Genomic DNA, 22,155 nt, shown 5'->3' with positions numbered 1-22,155 from the left:
AATATGACAACTCACAGCTGGTGTGGTCCTGGGTTGGGTGGGTCAGCACCTCTGTAGAGCACAGTGGAGATGACTTGTCTCTGTCTCATGGTGTTTGGAGCCTTGGCAGATAAATCTCAGTGGACAAGGTTGACTCAAAGTCTGGGGGCTGGAACAGCTGTTTGGAAGATCCATTGCTAAAATGAGGGTGATGAAAGTTGGGGAGTAAATCTATGATGGCCTTTACTCATCTGAAAAAGAAGGACTCCATTGCAATTGAGGATATGAAGTAGGAGGCTGGAAGACAGGAGTGAAATTTTAGAATAGTTTAGAAGAGGAGAGGAATTTGGAGTGACTCAGTCTCAAGAATTTCTGAGTGATATTTAAGGCTCAACTAAGGTTTTAAATTTGTAGTTGTAACAATCTGTGCCGTTGAGTTAGTTGTTTTCGCCCACAAGCTATGCTAGTGGAGAGTGGTAGCTAATGATCTGAGTTCACAAGAGTCCGATTATACTATCAGCATCCTTAGAGATTTTAATATTTTCAATTATTAAATAATATTTTCAATTATTAAATGTGTCGGAGTCCAGCTCCAACAGAGGGTCTCAGGAGACGAACGGATGGTGAGGAGTCGGCGAAAGGGGGGTGGAGAAACAACACAGACACCAAAGTGAAGGTGCTGAATCCCAATCTTTACTTGTGAAGTTGATCATATATACTTTTCATTTTGGCAGGCTCACAGTACTTTGTGGTTACAAAACAGGAATCATTATTCAAAGAAACAAAATATTATGTAGTTACAATTAGAATAGAAGAATGTATCTTGGCTTATGCATAAGCAAGCATTTGTACTTTTAGTTCGCATTTTGCTTTGAGCTGTTTCTGCTTAGTTAACTTTTAATAATAGTTAGAAATGTCCCAAACTATTGGCCTATACCTTGACTATTCTTTCTTGACTTACTGACTGGAACCGGTGCCATGGTTACGGCAAGTGGTTGACTTGTTATTAATTTTAATCAGACAAGAGTAAGATCACAAACCATTGTGCACAGGAACAAGAACAAGTTGCCCAGTACTAAGCACTAATCTGTCTTCTTAACATTAATTTTTCCTCTCTATATTTTAATTTAATTTCTCAAAAACTTCCTTGACAGGAATACAGGGAGTTTTTCATTAGACATTGACAATTTACGCTCCACAGCTGAATCATTGCATTTAGAGCAAACAGATCTATTCTTAGAAGTAGTTGCATTAATTGGGAAAGTCATGTTTTTTTCCTTCATACTTAATGGTCATATGGGAAATCGCAACTATACTTATTAAAGGAATACAAAACAAACCAGCCCATTCCCAGAAACATACTGCGCTCCTCCAGAGGATGGACGCCTTGCTCCATCCGCCTCAGTAGGGCCTTGCCATTGCCTGAGTCAGGGAAGGGGCACAGCATAAATGCATCTGGGAAAAAATAACAACTAGACCTTAAATAAAGGACTAAAGAAAGGATACTTCTCTTAGCAAAATAATGACCAGTCTGTACCCATTTGTGATATTATTTAAATATATATAAGGAATCTTTCTCCTATCTTTGGGAAAAATAGTCCTATCACAACTTCACTTCCTGGACCAGCTCTGATCTACTGCTAAGGGCTCCCTTAGGTACTGTGCTGTGAAGGAATCTGAAGACCAAGCCTGAATTATGGGGATGGGGGCCAGGGTAGGGGGCATGATGAGCAGCTAGAGATGTTTGTCATAGATGATGTGGGGCCCAGTGGGGATTCATGCTTGCTTGGCCTACTCATCAGCTATTCCTACCCCGTCTCTTTGACAGGAGATATGAAGGGAAGAGTAATAATGATTATTCAAAGCAATAATGCTAATAATGGTTAATCTTTTTTCATCTTATATGTAATGAACACATAATGTTAAATTATTGTAACATGGCATTGCACTTTGATGAATGTCTAAAGTTTGTCTAACAATATGAATCCTGAAGAAAAATTTTTGGATATTTATTTAATTTTAAGACCTTAATTTTCTAGAATATTATTCCAATGGTGTTGAAAAATGACTTAAATATGTAGCCTATGTGACCAAATGAAAACTTTATTGAAGTGCATTCTCTTTTCACATGAAGAACAAATCTGTAAATATTTGAAATTTTTACACATAGAGAGTTGCTTGTTTAGGTACTTATATACTTATATTTTAACTAAATTAATTGTTATTTATTCTGTTAGTTGTTTCTCTCAAAATACAATTGAATAAAATGATTGTGTTGACTACTTGATTGTAGTTACCAATCTAGTCAAAGCTATGTACCAGCTGTATTGCATTAGTGCTAAGATGTGGACTTTTAAAAAAGAAATCTTAATACTTTGTAGTTCCTTTAAAACTGATGGTATGCTATTGCTTTCCCAAAGCATCTTCTCTTATTGTTTCATAACTTCAATATTATTCCATAAAATAACATTTTCATTTTACATTCTTTGACATCATCGACTTAGAGAAATGTAGTAAGTAATTTAGAGAAAGATGGGAAAATAACATGTAATCAATGTGTAGGCCATAAATTGAGTTGGCAGTGTGCTTCATAGTAAGCTCTACCCCAGGGGAATTTCTTCCTTCCCATTTTACTTTTCATGTGGAGTGTTAACACCTATCTGGATTCTTCTGGATGATAAATTATGATAATTTCCCTGTATCAGGGCCTAGTAGTATTTTAGAAACTTTAACCCTTGCAGCAGAAATTTATCATAAGACTAATAAAGTAATTACAATGTTTAAGCTACAGAAATTATCTGAGAAACGTACTTTTATCACAACAAGAATTGGATCATGGAATTTAAAGCCTGAACCAGACTATAAAAATTTTCCATTTTATTAGATGATAAAAACTAAGATTTGCTTTGATTTAATGAGTAGATCATATCCTTCAGTTCAAATGACAGCGCAAGACTGTTGCTCAAGAGAAAATGAAGATACATCATTAATTTATTTATCTTAGTCATGGTTTATAGGTCAGGCTGTTATGAAATTTTATAAGGAAACACACAGAATTCAAAATATTTCTCTCTCCTTAGCAACAGTGAAGTTTTATCTAGTCTGAGACCCAAATAGGAAAGTATTCAACTGACCGTTCACTAAAAAGAAGAAAAGTAAGTGATCTTGAAATTTAACATATAGTTTCTGAGGAACTCAGATTACTTTATTTCAAACCGCCCATAAAATTACATTATAGAGGCTGGGGTTGTAGCTCCTAGCACTTGCCTAGGACATGTGAGGTACTGACTTCCATCCTCAGCACCTCATAAAAATAAATAAATAAAATGAAGGCATTGTGTCTATTTACAACTAAAAACAATTAAAAAAAAAGAAAAAAGAAAAAGATGACAATGTACAAGGATCTCGCCCTGCATGGTAGTGCTCTCCTGTAATCCTAGCAACAGCGGACACTGAAGCAGAAGAATCGCAAACTGGAGGCCAGCCTCAGCAATTTAGTGAGAACCTTAGCACCTTAGTAAGACCCTGTTTCAAATAAAAAATGAAAAAAAGGGCTTGGGATGTAGCTCACTGGTAAAGTGCCATTGGGTTCAATTCCCAGTACAAAAAGAAAAAAATTACATTATAAAACGATCTTATGTTGTATTTGGTCATTATAACAAATCTAATTTCTCTAGTTTACACATTGGAATGATTTCTCAGTAAATGATAGTTCTGGAGAGCTACAGGATTTTGTTTTCGATTTTCACAACTTTTCTTTGTATCACTATCACGTAAAAAAAAGGGGGGGGGGCTTTGACACAGACAATCTTTCAAATATCAGTATTTGTTTTTAATTAACATCTCAAGAATGCAGCTTTATAGATTTGCCTTAGTGCAATACTCCCTAAAAACAAGAGTTATTAAAATGATAAAATACAATGGCCATATTAATATAGCCCTTTTTTTAGCATGGAATATACACAAAATAAAGTACCTGAGTCCAAATTATATTCTCAAATCCAAAATATTTGCTGAAACAATGAAGAATTTTACATAGAAATATATTCTTAGTAGAGAGTTATATCAGTTCATTTCTAGTACTTGCAATAGGCTAAAACTAACCAGTATGATGATCAAAAGCTTTAGAGAAAACGTCAAGAACATCAGAATTAATGGAGTGGAGTTGACAGAAGATGGATAGAAATATAATGAACTCAAATAAGTATGCTATCGCTCTTTAAAGGCTTTGAAATTCCTAAATTATATTTGTATTTTCATCCTTGGTGTATGTGAGTGTGTGTGTATTATATCTGTAAGAATGATATCAGTTAGGGTCTGTCATTTTACTCTCTTTATCAAGAAGTGGGATCTTCAAGTGAATACTCATCTCTTACTGTGTACACATAAGACATTTACAGCATGATCACAGAATTTTAATTCTTGATCATACTCCTTTACCAACTATGTAAAAGTGGGTATAGTGACAAATACTTTAGAAAGCTTTTCGGTGGGGAGCACCCCCAGAGATTGTGTGCATTACTGTCTATATAAATAAATGAGTTTATATTGAACTTCAAATAATTTTTTTTCAGGTTGAAAATCAGAAAAAGAAAACATTTCAAACAGTGTAAAGTTCAGGTGATCCCATCTGTTTTGAAATTAATTTTGATTTTAGTTTGAAGACAGAAGGTGATGCATATTTTAGGCAGTGCCCGCATCTTTACTGGAAAGGTATTTACTTTTTTTTGAGTTTGATTTGGAAGACATTCCAGTCATCTGTATCAGTAAATCACGTGTGTGTGCGTGTTTATTATACAATCTTGACTTTAAAACTGGAATAGACACATGTAAAACATCTCCGTGTGAGTAGTTAGCCTGAATCACCAACACTACCTTGCACCATTGAAGTCCTCTCTGTACCTTCTTTTCTTCATAAGGTTCCTTACTGTGGTGGATTAAGCACCAAAGAAATTGCACTGGCTCTTTGCCACCACAAGGGAAATGTTCGCTTCATCGAGCCCGCGCCCCAAAACTATAAAAAGCAGCTAGGCGATGGGAACAAATCTAAGTCAATGTGTTATTTTCTCAGTAGAAAGGAAGGAGGGTGAAAAAGGCAGACTGTCATCCAAGGTTTGCTCGTTTGGCCTTTTAAAGGTCTTCTTTCTGTTCAAGTATAAACTTAAGAAAATAAATTCTGTGTACCAGCATGAGGAATATTCGAGCGTCAGAAAACAAAGTAAAAAACATATTAGTGGCGTCGCTGCTGCGAATTACACGTTTCCTCTTCCCGTAAATAACCATTCCTTCCACTCTGGAGCCCTGCTTACGCTCGAGCTTTCAGACCAAGTACGACTTCGGCCACAAGATGGCACTGACCTGCAAACAAAAGAAACCACGGTGGCACTGACTTTTTTTCAGCCTTGTAAAATTGCCTTGCCAACTCGGAGTCAAGGACTGTGTGGGGATGAGGGCTCGCTTCCCCCTGCACGGTGGCACGGTGCGTGTGTCTGACAGCGCGCCTTCAGGTTGATTGTCTTTCTCTCCAGAATTCCTAGGCAACGTACCTTCGAGGTGTACATCCAAGGTGAGGTGTTGGGGGCGTGGGGGAGCCTCCGGCGCTCCCCGCGGGGCGCCGTCACGTGATCGGGATGAGGTGGAGTTCGGCTTTAAGGGGGCGTCCCTTCCTAGCTTCACCAATCTTTAGGATTTGAGCAGGAGAAATACCGGAGGATCTTTCCTCCCCTCTCTGCTCCTTTCCATGACTCCCTTCTCGCTTTAATAAACAGGGGCGAAAAAGACGAATTCGGAAGAGGGTAAGTTTCAAGTTTACGCTTTTTAAAGGACTTTTGAGAAATCTCTCACTGACGGGGCGACGGATGGGAGAGGAAGGGAAAGGATGCGAGGGCTGCAAACTGGTTGTGCGGGACCGAGGTGCGGCGCGGGGTCAGCCTTTTGCTTTGGTGTCCAGCGCGGGCAGGTGGCTGGATGCCCCAGATTACCGGACCGCTCCCGGACTCCTGCCGCAGGGCTGGGGGCCGACGCTGGCCAAGGAGCGGGCACCTTATCCCGAGTTCGCGCTTCCCCGCGCCCTGCTGCCCGGGCTCGGGACGGGAATCCAAGTTTTCCTCTCCTCGGGCTCTCTTAAGGCCGAGGGAGGGAGCGGGAAGGAGCCCTGCGTGGTCTCCCCGCACCTCCTGCAGCTTTCGCCTTTCTCTGGAACTGGCTTGATCCACCGCAGGGGGCGGCTGTGCGGTTCCCTTGGAGAGGGGCTGGGATGCGTTGAACCCGTGGGCCCCGCGAGGAGTGCGCCTTCGCGCCAGTCCCGCAGCACTTGTCCCATTGGCCCCTGTTGGCCCCTGGGGCGCGGATCCCAGCTCCTGCCCCACTTGTCTGGACTGGAATAGAGCCGGATCCCCCGGTAGGTAGTTGGCCCTTCAGTCTGTCGCTGCGCTCTGGTAGACACCCTGAACCCTATCCTAATATTTCAGAGTTTTAATCGTGGAACTCTTTCTTTAGCTTCTTCTTCTAGACCAGTAATGTGCGAACATGCTGGGATAGAAGATTAAGGATGGACCTACGTGGAGGTGGCTTAGTAAGTGTCCTGTTGGTCCCCAGATGGAATGCAGAGATGAGAATGTTTTAAAGACGGATATTGGGCTAAGGAGAGAAATGACTTAGGGTTTGGCCATGGTGTGTGTGTGTGTGTGTGTGTGTGTGTGTGTGTGTGTGTAGCGGGTCAGGAATAGGGGGGAAGATCCAGGCAATTTGCCTAGTTACACAATATGAGAAGGGTGGGCGGTAAGCCTGCCACAGAAATTTTGAACATATACCATTTCATTCTTTGGTAACTCCTAGAGCACAGGAAAACCTAGAGAAGCGAGGAGAGGGAGTATGTTTCTATGTTCCTTTGCCATGCCCACCTGGATCCTCTGAGAAAGCATAGCTCCGGGTTGATACACACAGGCAGGAGCTAGTGCAGAGTTCTCCTCTCTGCATTGGACCTGAGAACAGTAGCCCTCATTTCCCAAGACCCTGAGCAAGTTCTCTGGTGAAACAAGAGAGAATAGACAGCTCTCCGGCCCAGTTCCCAGCCCGTGGCTAAAGACTGAGCACTTTTCGTGGCTACTATCTTAATATTAGTCTTTCTTAGTGTCTTAAGGCAGCTGTCTGTTGAACAAGCTCTCTCCTCACTCAGGGAAGGCAGGAGAATTATGTAATTCGTTTAGATAAGCTAGCAGTAACTTTCAGGGGCTGTGTGTAACACAACTGACATTTCTTTTCCAAAACAGTTGTGGTGAACAGACAATCCGGGTATTTGAAATACATTTGCAGCAGGTTATGCCCAGACAGCTGTATTTTCAGATGGGAATAACACTGCCAATAGCAGGCAGTGAAAGACCAGGGTTTTACTTGAAAAGAAGGATAAGGGAATTTCCCTCAGTAAGGGGCCTAATTTGCCAAATGGTGATGTTTGTAGGTCTCTATTTGGTTTCTAAAGGTACAGGACAGCTAAATTTAAGTCTCGCTAAGCTTTGCAATGTCTGTAGTTGTGTAGCTTATTTTATAAATATATATTGGAATAGAAATGTATTGTTTACTTTTGCAAAGATAAGGCATGTTAACTTTCTTTTAAGACTATTATCTTCTAAAAATTATTTTTCTGGTAATTATATGAAGGTAAACAAAATATGCATTTTATCCAATGCAAACTCATTTACCCAAGTGGAATGGCTAACAACCCTACACTTAGCAGAAGAAGCTTAGAAACACTTTTTAAAAAGTTTTCATGTTCTGTATAGCTAAATTACCTTCTACTGAATAGGAAAACCTCTATTTTGTGTAGGGCATGTATATCAAATATAATTTCAAAGGTACCTGAGTAGAGTTTTAATATATTTACCTAAACTCTTCTGTAAGAAGTCTCTTTGTAGCCCATAGATTGAAATAATTTAATAAGTGTTTGCACAAATTCCCATAATTGTCAAAATAAGTCAGCTGATATAAAATTTCTTTTTTCTTCCTATCCATTTCAAACACCTTCACCTATACCCCCATAAACTCCTGTCAAGATTATTAAATTGGCCCCTAACAAATTTCTCTACATCTTTTCTTTCCCTTTTTAAATGTCCCTGTGATAGCTACATGGCTTCCTTGCTCACCTTTCTTAGGTCTTAATTTACATGCCGTTTTCTTAGGTAGGTAGAGGCCTTTTTCTACCACCCAGAAGTAAATTGTAATTCCTGACAATCCCAGTTTCCCTTTCCCTATCTATTGTTCTCCATAGAATTTATTATCATCTAGCATACTATACCTTTTATTAATTTATTTTTCCCTTGTCTTTTTCTGTCCATCAGATTTGAAGTACAGTGAAAGGATCACTGTTCTCTCTACTAAATTCATATTTGACAAAATAAGTATTACATAATTATTCATTGGAAAAAGGAAAATTCTTTCATAAACAATTCCTTTTTTATACAAAGTGTAACATTCTCTACTTTGTACTTGACCTAACAGAATGATAATTGTAACTAACGTTCATTTTGGATGCAAAAGGATGATGATAGATTGAGCCATTGCTGTGAGATTAATTTATATAAAAACCTACTATTCCATCTCTACATCTATCAGTCAAAATATTTTTATTCTAAATCTAATATTTCAAGGTACTATGAAATATGCACAATGTCAACCCTCACAGATGTTATATTGAAATGGATGGGCACCAATTAAGGCTTCAAAGGACTAAAGGTGCTTTGAAGGATGGGTAGAATTTGGATTGGTGATGGGAGACAACACTCAGGAAGAGGAATGGAAGAGCTATATGTGAAGACAGAGTTATATTTGAGAATTGTGAATCATTTGGCCTGCCCAGAACAGAGCATTCACATTGGGGTTATTAGAGCAAAGAGTGGAAGGAAGGCTTAACATAGAGGTCTTTAATGCCAGGCTGAGGAATACACTCAATAGTCCATGCCTCATGACTCTCATACCAGGATCCTCATTCATGGTGGAATTTGGCAACAGGGAGCAGTGAGAAATCATAGATAATTAGGACACACTTAGCTACTGTGCAAGTGTTACTTTAAATAATGAAAATTCATAACTGTTAAGCAATTTTAAAGATCTCTATAGTAACCTGAATACAAAATATGATGCTAAACTTTCTTGAAATCTCTAAGAAATACGAGATTTCAAAACTAAAATTATTACCTGCTTCAGGGCTGGGGTTGTGGCTCAGCGGTAGAGCACTCACCTAGCATGTGCGAGGCCCTGGGTTCGATCCTCAGCATCATATAAAAAATAAAATAAAACAAAATAAAATAAAGGTATTGTGTCCAACTACAACTAAAAAATAAATATTTTTTTTAAAAAATATTACCTGCTTCTTCCAGGCTTGTTCTCTCATTCCAAATGACATTAAGTGGTCATGCTCACTGCTTTTGCAATTCTTAAGAGAACAAGTGTAATTACCCCTTAAGTAATAGGTTGTGCATAGAGGAAGAGAGAGCAGTGTTTGTCATGATGTCCACATGCAAAATCATTCCATTACCATGCCTTAATGCTTTCTTTTTACTTAGTGATAACAACCTTTATTTTTACCTTCTTCAGTTTTATAAGGCCAAATTGCAGTTTCATAATAGAAAACCACCCCATATTCTAAAAAACAAAAGCACTGAAGGAAAGGTTTACTAAAGGCATCATATAAAAGGCAAATACATTTTAATACATTCTTATTTTTCTTTCAATGGAAGTAAATTTATGCAATATTCTTTGTTGTTCTTATGTAAGAAAGAAATGCAATTCAGTTTCTCAACACAGGCATGAAGATCTGTTAGTTAACTTAAGAAATCTCATCTTAGAAACTTACTTAGTAATCTAGGAGAAATCAGATATTTTTAAAAAAATTAGCTTTGAACCTCTATACAAAACTATTGTCTATGATTTGTCTTGGTAAGAAGAGAAGAATGTATATATCACAAATAATTGGCTGCCTCTTCAAGGTTTGTTGTCACATTCTAACTGACATTTTTACCAGTCATTCTCTTTGCCTTTTGAATTCTCAAGAGGAAGAGTGTGATTACAGTTGATATTATAACTAACATCTAGACCCTTCCCCTGGAGACACATAAGTCTTGTAGGAAAGGGGGGATATTTACATGGATAAAACCTTAGAAATTCTTTGAAAGCTTCTGATATATTAATAACCATTATAGAGGCTTAGAGTCTCCTGCACAATGCAAGAACTTCTCAAAGTGCCCTTTCATGTAGTGCTTATAAATTTTTATGCATGGAGTACCTGCTGCTTTGCAGGTGGTATATTTCATTTGATTGAAGTTTTGTTTTTTGTAATGATGTGATCTTATAAAAAATTTAGCATGCATTCCTTAGTCCTACCTCTAAGTTGTATAGTAGATGTAACATTCTCCAAGTGGTTCCCTATTTTCTATAGACCACAATTAAAATATGAATTGGCATTTTTACCATTATTTTTCTGCATTAAGCATCATCTGGTCTTTCAACAGTACCTCGTATGATAAAGTTTCACAAATGTTCTGTCTGATATGAAAAATTGAGCTCCATTGTATACAATGAGTCAAAATGCATTCTGCTGTAATGTATAACTAATTGGAACAAAAAAATGATCTCAGTTTGAGTATACTTGTGCTAAATAATTTCTGCTATAAGAAGCACCCCAGTATATGTTGAGTTATTGCTACTTTCGACCTCTACACTAATCCATTCATTTTTATAGTTGGAGGAAAAAACTATGTATTTTTGTTGTTATTTTGCTTTGCTTGTTCCATATTTTCTGTTTTAATCTGTGCATTAAGTTGTTACACATTTGCATTCTCATTATGTTTAGGGGTATGCTGATAGTATTTGTATAAAATTTTTGGAGGCATGAAGTTTATGTACACCTTACTAACATGTAGACCACTGACATTTAATGTATAAGCAGAACCAATTAAAAATATTTCCAGGTTTTTAAAAATTCAAAATGTCTGCTTGGCCTCTGCTATTTAAAAAATATATTTACAAAATTACATTTTGTTTACTTATTTCAGTGTCTTCACATTAAAGAGTACTATGCATCAGAATTATATTTTGACTACCCTCAATAAAATTTGTAATGCAATTGATCATTTTCTCTTTACAGATTGTTCAGTTCAAGGGAATGAAGAATTCAGAATAATTGTGGTAAATGGATTCCAATATGGAGCATAAGAATAAGCTGAACAGTTGACCTGCTTTGAAGAAACATACTGTTCTCTTGTGAAATCTGTAAAAACAAAACCAATCAAAATGAATTCAACATTACTTTCTCAGGTTGAAAATCATTCAGTGCACTATAATTTGTCAGAGGAGAGTTCCCCATTATTGGGTTTTGAAAACGATGATTGCCACCTGCCTTTGGCTGTGATATTTACCTTAGCTCTTGCTTATGGAGCTGTAATCATTCTTGGGGTCTCTGGAAACCTGGCTTTGATCATAATCATCTTGAAGCAGAAAGAGATGAGGAATGTCACCAACATCCTGATTGTGAACCTTTCCTTCTCAGACTTGCTTGTCGCCATCATGTGTCTCCCGTTCACGTTTGTGTACACGCTGATGGACCACTGGGTCTTTGGTGAGGCAATGTGCAAGCTGAATCCTTTTGTGCAATGTGTTTCCATCACGGTGTCCATTTTCTCTCTGGTTCTCATTGCTGTGGAACGCCATCAGCTGATAATCAACCCACGAGGGTGGAGACCAAGTAATAGACATGCTTACATAGGTATTGCTGTCATTTGGGTCCTTGCTGTGGCTTCTTCTCTGCCCTTCCTGATCTATCAAGTCTTGACCGATGAGCCATTCCGAAATGTAACGCTTGATGCCTTCAAAGACAAGTATGTGTGCTTTGATCAATTTCCCTCGGACTCTCATAGGTTGTCTTACACTACTCTCCTCTTGGTGCTGCAGTACTTTGGCCCACTCTGCTTTATATTTATCTGCTACTTCAAGGTAAGAAAATCTTTCCTCCCTATCATCTCCCTTTTTTACTTCTTGGCAAAGAAATTCCTCATTCAACAAGTGGTTCTGTTGAACTCATTCTTTGTTCCTTTGCAGATATACATTCGCTTAAAAAGGAGAAATAACATGATGGACAAGATGAGAGACAATAAATACAGGTCAAGTGAAACCAAAAGAATCAACATCATGCTACTGTCCATCGTGGTAGCATTTGCAGTCTGCTGGCTGCCTCTCACCATCTTTAACACTGTGTTTGATTGGAATCATCAGATTATTGCTACGTGCAACCACAATCTGTTATTCCTGCTCTGCCACCTCACGGCAATGATATCCACCTGCGTCAACCCTGTATTTTATGGATTCCTGAACAAAAACTTTCAGAGAGACTTGCAGTTCTTCTTTAACTTTTGTGATTTCCGGTCTCGGGATGATGACTATGAGACAATAGCCATGTCCACCATGCACACGGATGTTTCTAAGACTTCTTTGAAACAAGCAAGCCCAGTCGCATTTAAAAAAATCAATAATGATGATAACGAAAAAATCTGAAAAATCCTTGGAGTGTATGGTCCCAGAAGATATCTGCTTAAAAGCAAGTGTAGCCAGACATGTATACCTTCATTACCTGTTCTCCATGGAACAGGACTAAAGTCATTTAAGAAAGACTGAGATTTCCCTGTCTTGCATTTTACTGCTTTTGTTATGGTTGTCATGATTACATTTGGAACAAAATGTATGAGTTTTGGCATCTCCTGGTAATCATATTGACCAGACTTTCTTCAAGTGCTTTTTGTGGAATTATGCATTTAACAACTTTTAAGACTATATTTATTGGAATGAAATTTCTCTGAAGTATAACTATGAACCAATTTCAGAAGCCCTATCGACTGATAACTTCATTACATTGGGCCATTCTGAGTGTCACTAGATTGAGCCACCCTTATTTAATGATAGGTATCATTTTAGTCTGAAACAGAGGTAACAGCATGCAAAAAATCTACATTCAGGATGTTGAACCAAAAAAGAGGTGAAATTAATCAGGAGTGATCTGCTTTTTTTAATCTTTTTTTTTTTCTTTAAGAGAAGTTACTTTGCTCCTCCTAATGAAGTATCACTTAAATTAAGATTAGATTACACAAAATTCTTTTCAGCTGTGAATATCATAGGGATTTGGACCACCCACAAGAATCAGTGGGAAAATAGTTTCCTAATTTCAAAACTATTTTGGAACCTGACAACCAAAGCATTTCAGGATAATTAGTTTAATAAGTAAATTAATATTTCTACAAATAATTAAATTATATTCATTTGAATTGAGAGTGAAGAGTTTTTACATTCCTTACAGACTGTTCAGTGTTTGTCAAGCTTTCTGGCATAAACATATAATTCAAAAGGCTTTTCCAGCTTACAATGTATTTTCTTCACAGCAGTGCCTATAATAGTCGCTCACTTTTAAATTTCACTGTACATCTTTCAAAGCAGAGGACACCAAGGGACAGTGTTAAAAGGATATTCATTGTAGCTAGCAGGGATGAATACTTAACTACTCCTTATAGCCCATGTTAACTTGTATAAACTGTGTGACTTGTGAGTTAATGAATCATGCACTACATAGAGTACTGACTGAGTAGTTGTGTCACCTTGATATATTTAATTTCATGTATCTTGTGATCACAGTTGAGCCTCAGAATCATTTGTAGAAAAGACATTTTGAAGAACAAGTCATATTTTCAATGTATTATACAAAGTATTAAATGTATTTTATTTTAAAGAAGGGCAAACACTTTCTCTATTAAAATTGTTTTTGCTTTTCCTGGGGGCGCGGCGGGATCTACTGTTTCTGTCTTCAGCTTCGTTTTTTTTCTCGTGCCATGACTCTCATAGTGTCCCCACTGCCCCAGTTTCAGCTTGCTAAATGAGACATTTTCTACTCTGTTAGAACCACTTTTGGCCGAGTCACCCTGCCTTGCTAGATTGAAAGTTTCTCGAAGGCAAGGATTATCTATTGTGACTATCCCCAGTGCATATGGCACAGGACCAAGTACTTAGAAGTTTTTCAAAAAGTAATTCTAAATTGAATGAATGAAAGACCAAATTTTCTTCCTTCCTTCCCATTTATGATCATATTGAATTCTCATCCTGATGTTTGCTTGACTACTTCTTCCTAAATTCCTCTTTACCAAGAAAGTGTTTTTTCTTCTACTATATTATTTTCATTCCTCATTGAAGCAAAAGTGACATTGTAGATCTTGGAAATGTGTCATTAGCCTTGTAAGTCAAATATCTAACTTTTTCCATTGAATGTTAATATGAAATTAAATCATAGCCTAAGAATGTCCTTTAGTTACATGAATAAAGAAAAAAAAATTGTAACCAACTTTAACTGTTTGTTGGAAAATATCATCACCTTTTCTTACCTAAATGTGGGATTCCTAACTACTTGATATTTTTCTGCTTTCAGGGACCAATTCTGACTTTCTCTACTTAGGTGCCATAGAAACAAATTGCTACTTGGGAACAGTCTCCACATGTAGGTGCTTCTTTGTCAGCACATTTGCTGAGATGGCCATTTTAAGGATTCCCACTCAATTGTGTAAGCTGCTGATTCCTCAACTATACATAAATAATGAACAGTAAATTCTATTTTATCCAAAGATGACAATGAGCAAGTAGTTAAGTCTAGGGTCAGCACCAGTGTAAGAAGGAATAAATGATCACATTAAATACAAGTTTCACAGGCTGGGGTTGTGGCTCAGAGGTAGAGTGCTCAGCTAGCCAGTGTGCGACACTGGGTTCGATCCTCAGAACCACATACAAATAAAATAAAGATAAAAAGAAATACAAACTTTGGAATCATTGGTTTGTCTTACACCCAAGAACAAATAGATTTTTTAGTTTAGTAGAAGACAATAATTATAGCTTATTGGGTGGAAATTACTACTGCCATTTTACAAAATTATTACTGCCATTTTACAAAAGAGGAAACCAAAGTTCAAGTTGAAATATTGATCTGAGTTAAGAAATAAATGGAGTAGGAATGAAATCCAGATTTGTTCAGTGTGATTAAACTGTAACAAATACTTATGATATAGTTTTAAAAAATATTTCTCCATCTCTTCACAAGTCACATGACATGAATATCACAATACCCTAAGGCAGAAAACTGCAGAAAAGAATGGAATGAAGTAGAACAGTTGAAAGAAAATGGCCAAGATGATTCCATGCATCCATAATCCACTTCTGAATTAGACAATTGTTGAACATACATATTAATTTAATTTCTTTTTTGTTAACTGGATGGTCCTTTTCGTATTTCACAAAGTTTCCACGGAAATAAAACTATATATTATATTGTAATTTCAAAATTTGGCAGCCAAATAAATTAGATACTGTGACAATGAGAATACTTATTCACACCACACACAGTAAAAGTGGCAGAGAGAGGCAGGCTTAAGCTGAGCTTCTAGAGATAAGATTGGCCTTGTGCCAACACTGAAATTCAATAAGGTTATGGGCACTACTAGGTTTTTTGTCCCAGGATTTCTTTCCTCAGTAATCAAGGATTCTTCTGGAATTAAGGTAGTTTCTCAATGAGGTTTAAATTATTGCCAGTCTCCACATTTTCTTTCTTTATTCCTGTGATCTATAAAACAACATGTTGGACTTAAGTACTTGAGCTAGTAACAGCATAATTTACCAAGAAAAATCTGTTTCCCAGATTTAATTCATCTGATGATTCCTTTATTAATTTATGTGTGTGTCAAGAAGTGAACACATGCTACACATGGTATGGACGTGTGTGTATGTGTGTGTGTATTGTATAATTCTTTTTGTGGGTGGGTGGTACCAGGGATTGAACTCAGGGATATTCAACCACTGAGCCACATCCCTAGCCCTATTTTGTATTTTATTTAGAGACAAGGTCACACTGAGTTGCTTAGCACCTCAATTTTGCTGAGGCTGTCTTTGAGCTTGAGATCCTCCTGCCTCAGCCTTCCAAGCTGCTGGAATTATAGGTGTATAGGTATATGCTGCACCCAGCATATAATTCTTCAGTGGCTTTATTTTCATTGTTATTCATTTCTTTCTTAAGAAAACTACCCTATAAAATAGTTCTTTTTCCCTCATTTCATAAATAAGGACACTGAGGTCTGAGAGATTATATAACTTGCCCCAATATCACCCAACTAGTAAATCACAGAGGCAAGATTCAGATCCAGGCAGTTCGGTTTCTGAATCTTCTTATGCAGCCTTTAATCAGCACACACTGAAAATGTTCCCCACGGCCAGCCTCTGCCCTAATCCTCCAACCTCTGCCTATCTTCTCTTATACAAGTGGATTCACTCATGATCCCATCTGCAGTCCATGTCTTCTCCAATCCCTAATAATCTCAGAAAGATTTAAAAAAACTTGAAGCCTAACATATATTCCTTTCATGGTGATTTAGGCACAGTTATAGATTGAGAGACACCTCTGTTTCACCCAAGGATTATCACTGTAAATCTGTTCCTTCTTTCCTGTTGTTCTTATTTCCTCTGCCCTCCTTGCAGAGGAATCCATAATCTTTTTAGTTTCCTAGCCAAGGCCTGAGTCATCTTTGGGGAACATTTTTCTAATAAGTGACTGGGGCTCTGAACACATTTAGTTTTATTAAGCTGCTTCTTTGGAGGCTGCATGGTCTCCCATTCAAGCCCATAGGTAGGGAGCTGTCATCTGTGAATAGTTTCATAACAAGGCTTGCTGCCTGCCTGACTTCTACATCTTGAATCCTGTCTAGGAAAGAACAAAAAGAGTTAGCAGTCAAAATTGTTGACTAAAGGTGAACAGTATTTCATTTAAGCAGAAAAGCAGACTGAAGCCACGTAACTGATGGCATCACAACTGCCCTGTCACCCAGCAGCATTGCATGATGGACTGCGTTTTTGTGACATAGGCTTTGAAAAACAAGACAACAGCCACATGTTAGTACTGCTTTTTTAAAAAAATAGCACTGCTTAAGCTTCTATTGGCCTTATCATTGGTAATGAAAACTTGTGAGGGTCATTCAAATTTCTGGCCAATTTTTTCCATAATTTATTGGTGAGATATAATTGATATACCATAAAATTTACTTTTTAGAAAAGTATACAATTCAGTAGATTTTTCAGTGTATTTGTGAAATTGTCCCACCATCATTCCTATCTAATTCCAGAGGATTTTCATCACTTCAAAAAGACACCCTAACTTTCAGTTTCCAATCTGGCAGGTAAGGAGCCACTCTGTTTCTAATGAGTAAAAAAGCTAAACAAACTGAAAAAAATGAGTACCTCTTCTTAGATTTTTGAGAGAGGGCACAGATTTTTGAGAGTGGTCACAGGGAAAACTGTGCCTCTAAATGATGGAGATGCCAATACTGAGAATTTCAAGACACTAGGGCAGAAACCCCTGTGCAGAAACCTGGGACAAGTCTGAGAGCTAAAAACTCCAGGGCCACCAGGACATAGGCTCCCACACTCTTGAGTTTTATCTTCGGGAAGTCAACTGAGTTTTTAAAGTACTAAGGAAAAGCAATCCAATTGTGCTTCTGGCAGTGAGAGAGAAAAGGAGCCATTTTTAAATAGGCCAGAGCATTCTTTTTAACAAGGTCAGTCCAAAAGAGAAAGTATTGTATCAGAGTATAAACTGTTAGGTATTAAGAAACCTGGGAGAAGGGAAATACTCAACTCTGACCTCCTCCAAACATCCTACCCGACCTAAGTGAGGAGAAAAGACTGAGAAGCACTCGGGAAGAGGAGTGTTCAGAGGCTCACTAACAGTTGGAGATCAAAATTTAGAACTAAAGGATGTTTCCCCATCTCCACATCATATCACCACATTGCTAAAGGCCCGTTTATAGCAATTCCTTTACTGTTACCTCATGTGCAGCTTCAAGAAAAATTTGTAAGTCATACCAGAAGGCAAAAAGCACAATTTGAAGAAACAGAAACCTTCAAAACCAGACAGGGATGTTGGGATTATCAGGGAATTTGAAACAACTATGATTAACATTCTAAGCATTCTAATTGATAAAGGAAGCAGTGTGTTAGAACAGATGGGAAATGCAAATAGAGGGAGATGGAAATTCTAAGAAAGAATCGAAAGAAATTCTTGAGAATATAACACTGTCAGAAATGAAGGCCTTTGAGGATCTCATTAGTAGAATGGACATAGCTAAGGAAAGAATTTCTGAGCTGCTGCTATGTTAATAGAAACACCCAAAATAGAAAAGTAAAGAGAATAAAGGATAAAACAACAACAACAAAAACCCAGTACAGAATGTATTAGAACTATGGGACAATTATGAAAGACATGACATAGGCAGAATGGAAAGCCAGATAAGAAGAAAGAAAATAAGAAATAAAACTGTTAATCCATGTGAGTGCCAAACCATAGGGTCAGGAAACTCAAAGAACTCCAAGCAAGATAAATGTTTTATTTTTTTTAAAGACGTATACCTATGTATATAATTTCAAAACTAACAAAAATCAAAGAAAAAAGTCCCCAAAGAAGCCAGCAGAAAAAAAATTCCATGCCTATAGAAGAAGAAAGGTACAAATTATATTTGACATATTCCCAGAAACCAAAAAAGCAAGAAAGGGAGTGAAGGAAATTTAAATGTTGGAAGAAAAAGAAAATAACTAGAATTCTGCACCTTCAAATATTATCTTGCAAAAGTGAAGTAGAAATAAACACTTTTTGAGACAGGGCATATTTTGCCAGTAGACCTGCTTTGTAAGAAATGCTAAAAGAAATTTTTTAGAGAAAAGGAAATATAAATCAGAAACTCAGATCTTTATGAAGAAAGGAAGAGCTTCAAAGAAGAAATAAGTAAAGGTAAAATTAAAACTTTTATTTTTCTTGTTCTTTATTGGCCTGAAAACTATTTTTTTCAAAGTATTAATAGCAATCTATTCAATTATGTATATGGTTATGTGCTGCATAATGTTTTGGTCATATTCACATTGGTGTACCACAAGATTATAATGGAAGTGATCCATTCCTAGTTCCAGTGATGTTGTAGCCATTGTACAGTCATGGTATAATCCATTACTCCTGTGTTTGTCATAATTCTTGTATAAAAAGCCTACTGTATTGCCAGCCCTATAAAAGTACAGCACATAGAATTATATATAGTACAAAATGCTTGACAGTAGTTACAAATTACCATGTTACTGATTTATATACTTACTACCATGTTTTTTATCATTATTTTACAGTGTACTCTAATTCACAAAAAAGCTGTTTACTATTAAACAAAGTGCTATTATACAAGCAGCAACTTCACACAACTCATGTTTATGTAAGTACTCTATGATGTTTACACAACAAAATAGTCTAATGACTAGTTCTCAGAATACATTCCTGTTGTTAAGCAATACAAAACTGTAATTATCTATTTATACACACACACACACACACACACACACACATATACATACACACACACGTGCTCATGTATGCTCATTCAAAAGTGAAATGAATGACAGCAACCATATAGTGGGGAGAGGCAGGAATTAGTATTATTTTATTATTACACATAAACTAGCTGTGACACAGTGGAATGCTATTGAAGATGGGTTTAGATTAATGTATATTGCAAACTACTATCTATACTAAAATAGTTCTAAATATGTGTGTGTATATATATATATAGATAGATAGATAGATAGATAGATACCATATAGCTATAATAACATAGCTATACTATAATATACAAGTCTATGGATAAGCAGACTCAATATTTTTAAAGTGTCAGTTTTTCCCAATTTGGTCTATATATTTGATATAATTCCAAACAAAATCACTGTTATTTTGTGAATGTTAAAAACTAACTTTGAAGTTCATATGTTCAGGCAAAAGCCTCAGAATACACAAAACATTATTACAGGAGACGAATAAAGTCAGAAGGCTGAGACCACTCTACTTCAAGACTTACTCTAAATCTCAAGTAACCAAGGCAACGTGATATTGGGCAAGGAATAGACAGGTCAGCCAGATGCAGTGGTGCATACCTGTAATCCCAGCGTTTCAGTAGGCTGAGGCAGGAGGATCTTGAGTTCAATGCCAGCCTCAGCAAAGTTGAGGTACTAAGCAACTCAGTGAGACTCTTGTCTCTAAATAAAATACAAAATAGGGCTGGGGATGTGGTTCAGTAGTCGAGTGCCCCTGAGTTTAATCCCTGTTACCCTCCCCCACCTAAAAAAATAAGCAAAAATTAACAGCCAGATATAGACTGACATAAACAGTCAGTTTTTGTCAGTCTTCCTTTGACAAAGGAAGAAAAGTTGATACCATAGAGCAAAGGCCGTATTTTCAACAAATGGTGCTAGAACACCCACAAGCAATAAACATTCTAAGGACACATCTTATGTCCCTCAAAAAATTAACTTAAAATGAATTACAGATCTAAATGTAAAATTCAAAAGTATAAAACTTTTTGAAGATAAAACAGAAGAAAATCTAGGAGACCTTGATATGGTGATGAATTTTTAGATACTCACTAAAAGCAAGAGCAATGAAAGAAAAAATTGATAACCTGACATTCATTAAAATAAAAATCTTCCCTGGTAAAAAAGACAAGAGAATGAGAAGTCATAATCCTGGGGAAAATACTTTCAAAAGTCATATCTTCCAAACTTTACCTACATACAAACTACTCTTAAAACCCAGTGATAAGAAAACAGCAAACTTGACTAAAATATGAGCAAGTCCTGAATAGATACCTCATTAAAGAAATTATATAAATATCAAATAAATGTATGAAAAATTTTCAGGTTCACATATCATTAGGGTATTTCAAATTAAAATAACAAAAAAATACCACTACATACCTATTATAATGGTTAAATGAAAAGGACTAGCAACACTAAATGGTGGTGAAGATCAAACAGAAGGAGAACTTTCATTCACTGCTGGTGAGAATAAACAAGCCTACAGTCACTTTTGAAGACAGTTTGGAAGTTCTTACAAATCTGAGCAAACTCATACCAGATGACCCAACCATCATATCCTTGGTATTTACTTAAATAGGCTGAAAACTTACGCCTATAAAAAATGCATACTGATAGCAACTTTTCTCATAATTGTCAAAACTTGGAAGCAGCCACCATGTCCTTCAGAAGGTGAATGGATTTATAGTGGTATAATGGTATACATTTAGTGCTATAGAAAATAAGTCATCAAGCCATAGAAAGACATGGAGAAAATTCGAATGCCTTTTACTAAATGAAAGAAGCCAATCTGTAAATGCTACCCAGTGATAGCTATATAACATTCTGGGGAAAGCAAAACTAAATGCTAAAAAAAAATCAGTGTTTTATAGGAGTAAGAAAGGATGAGGAATGAACAGTCAAGGCAAAGAGAATTTTTAAGGCAGTGGAACTACTATGTATGACTTTATAATGGTGGATACATGCCATTATACATTTTCTAAACACATAAAACATACAACACCAAGAGTAAATCCTGATGTAAACCATGGATTTTGGGTGCCAAGGATATTTCAATGAAGGTTCATCACTGTAACAAATATACCACTCCAGTGTGAGATCATGAGGGTGGGAAAACTGTGCATATGGGCATGGCAAGGGGTATATGGGGACTTCTCCAAGAGAAAGGATTCTTCTCCATCCTTTCCCTTTCCCAGGTAACCAAAATCCATGCTCTGTCTCTATATTTTCTGGATATTTCCTATAAATGAAAGAAGATATGAACTTCTGTGATTTGTCTCATTTAGATCACATACTTATAGGGTTCATGGAGATCAATATTTCATTTTCCTTGTAAATGATATTTCTATGTCTGGACACACTGCATTTTGTTTATTCATTCACATGTTGGTGTACATTTAGTTTACTTCTACTTAGGTTACTTTGCCTATTCTGCTGCTGTGAACATTCACGCAGAATTTTTGTTTGTTTGTTTTCCTTTCTCTTGGACCTATACTAGGAGTGGAATTACCATGCCATCCTGCTAACTCTATGATTAGATTCTGATGCACTACCAAATGGTTTCCCGAAGCAGCTGCACATTTTACATTCCTACCATCAATGTATGAAGGTTCCAACTCTCTATTAATGTCTGTCATTTGGTTTATGCTCATCCTAATGGCTATGAAGTAGTAGCCCATTGTGGTTTTGATTTACCTCTCCCTAATGACTGTA

At 36.9% G+C, this 22,155-nt stretch overlaps 1 protein-coding gene across 1 annotated transcript; it reads left to right on the top strand.

Moving 5' to 3' along the window:
• Positions 1–11,265: 11,265 nt before the first annotated feature.
• Positions 11,266–12,571, top strand: Npy1r (neuropeptide Y receptor Y1). Its single transcript, XM_076852332.1, has 2 exons — positions 11,266–11,964; positions 12,070–12,571. The coding sequence occupies exons 1-2, from the start codon at positions 11,266–11,268 to the stop codon at positions 12,520–12,522; spliced, it is 1,152 nt and encodes a 383-aa protein (XP_076708447.1). The 3' UTR covers positions 12,523–12,571.
• Positions 12,572–22,155: the final 9,584 nt, after the last annotated feature.

Source organism: Callospermophilus lateralis, chromosome 4, assembly GCF_048772815.1.
Source record: "Callospermophilus lateralis isolate mCalLat2 chromosome 4, mCalLat2.hap1, whole genome shotgun sequence".
NCBI lineage: Eukaryota > Metazoa > Chordata > Mammalia > Rodentia > Sciuridae > Callospermophilus > Callospermophilus lateralis.
The sequence above is the reverse complement of the archived record's forward strand: the minus strand, read 5'-3'. Positions and strand labels throughout refer to the sequence as shown.

What these genes read in the sequence shown, in the direction of transcription:
- Npy1r (XM_076852332.1), top strand. Translation starts at nt 11,266, where the DNA reads ATGAATTCAACATTACTTTCTCAGGTTGAAAATCATTCAGTGCACTAT. An exon ending in TATTTATCTGCTACTTCAAG is followed by an intron (nt 11,965 to 12,069) that starts GTAAGAAAATCT and finishes GTTCCTTTGCAG; the next exon opens with ATATACATTCGCTTAAAAAG.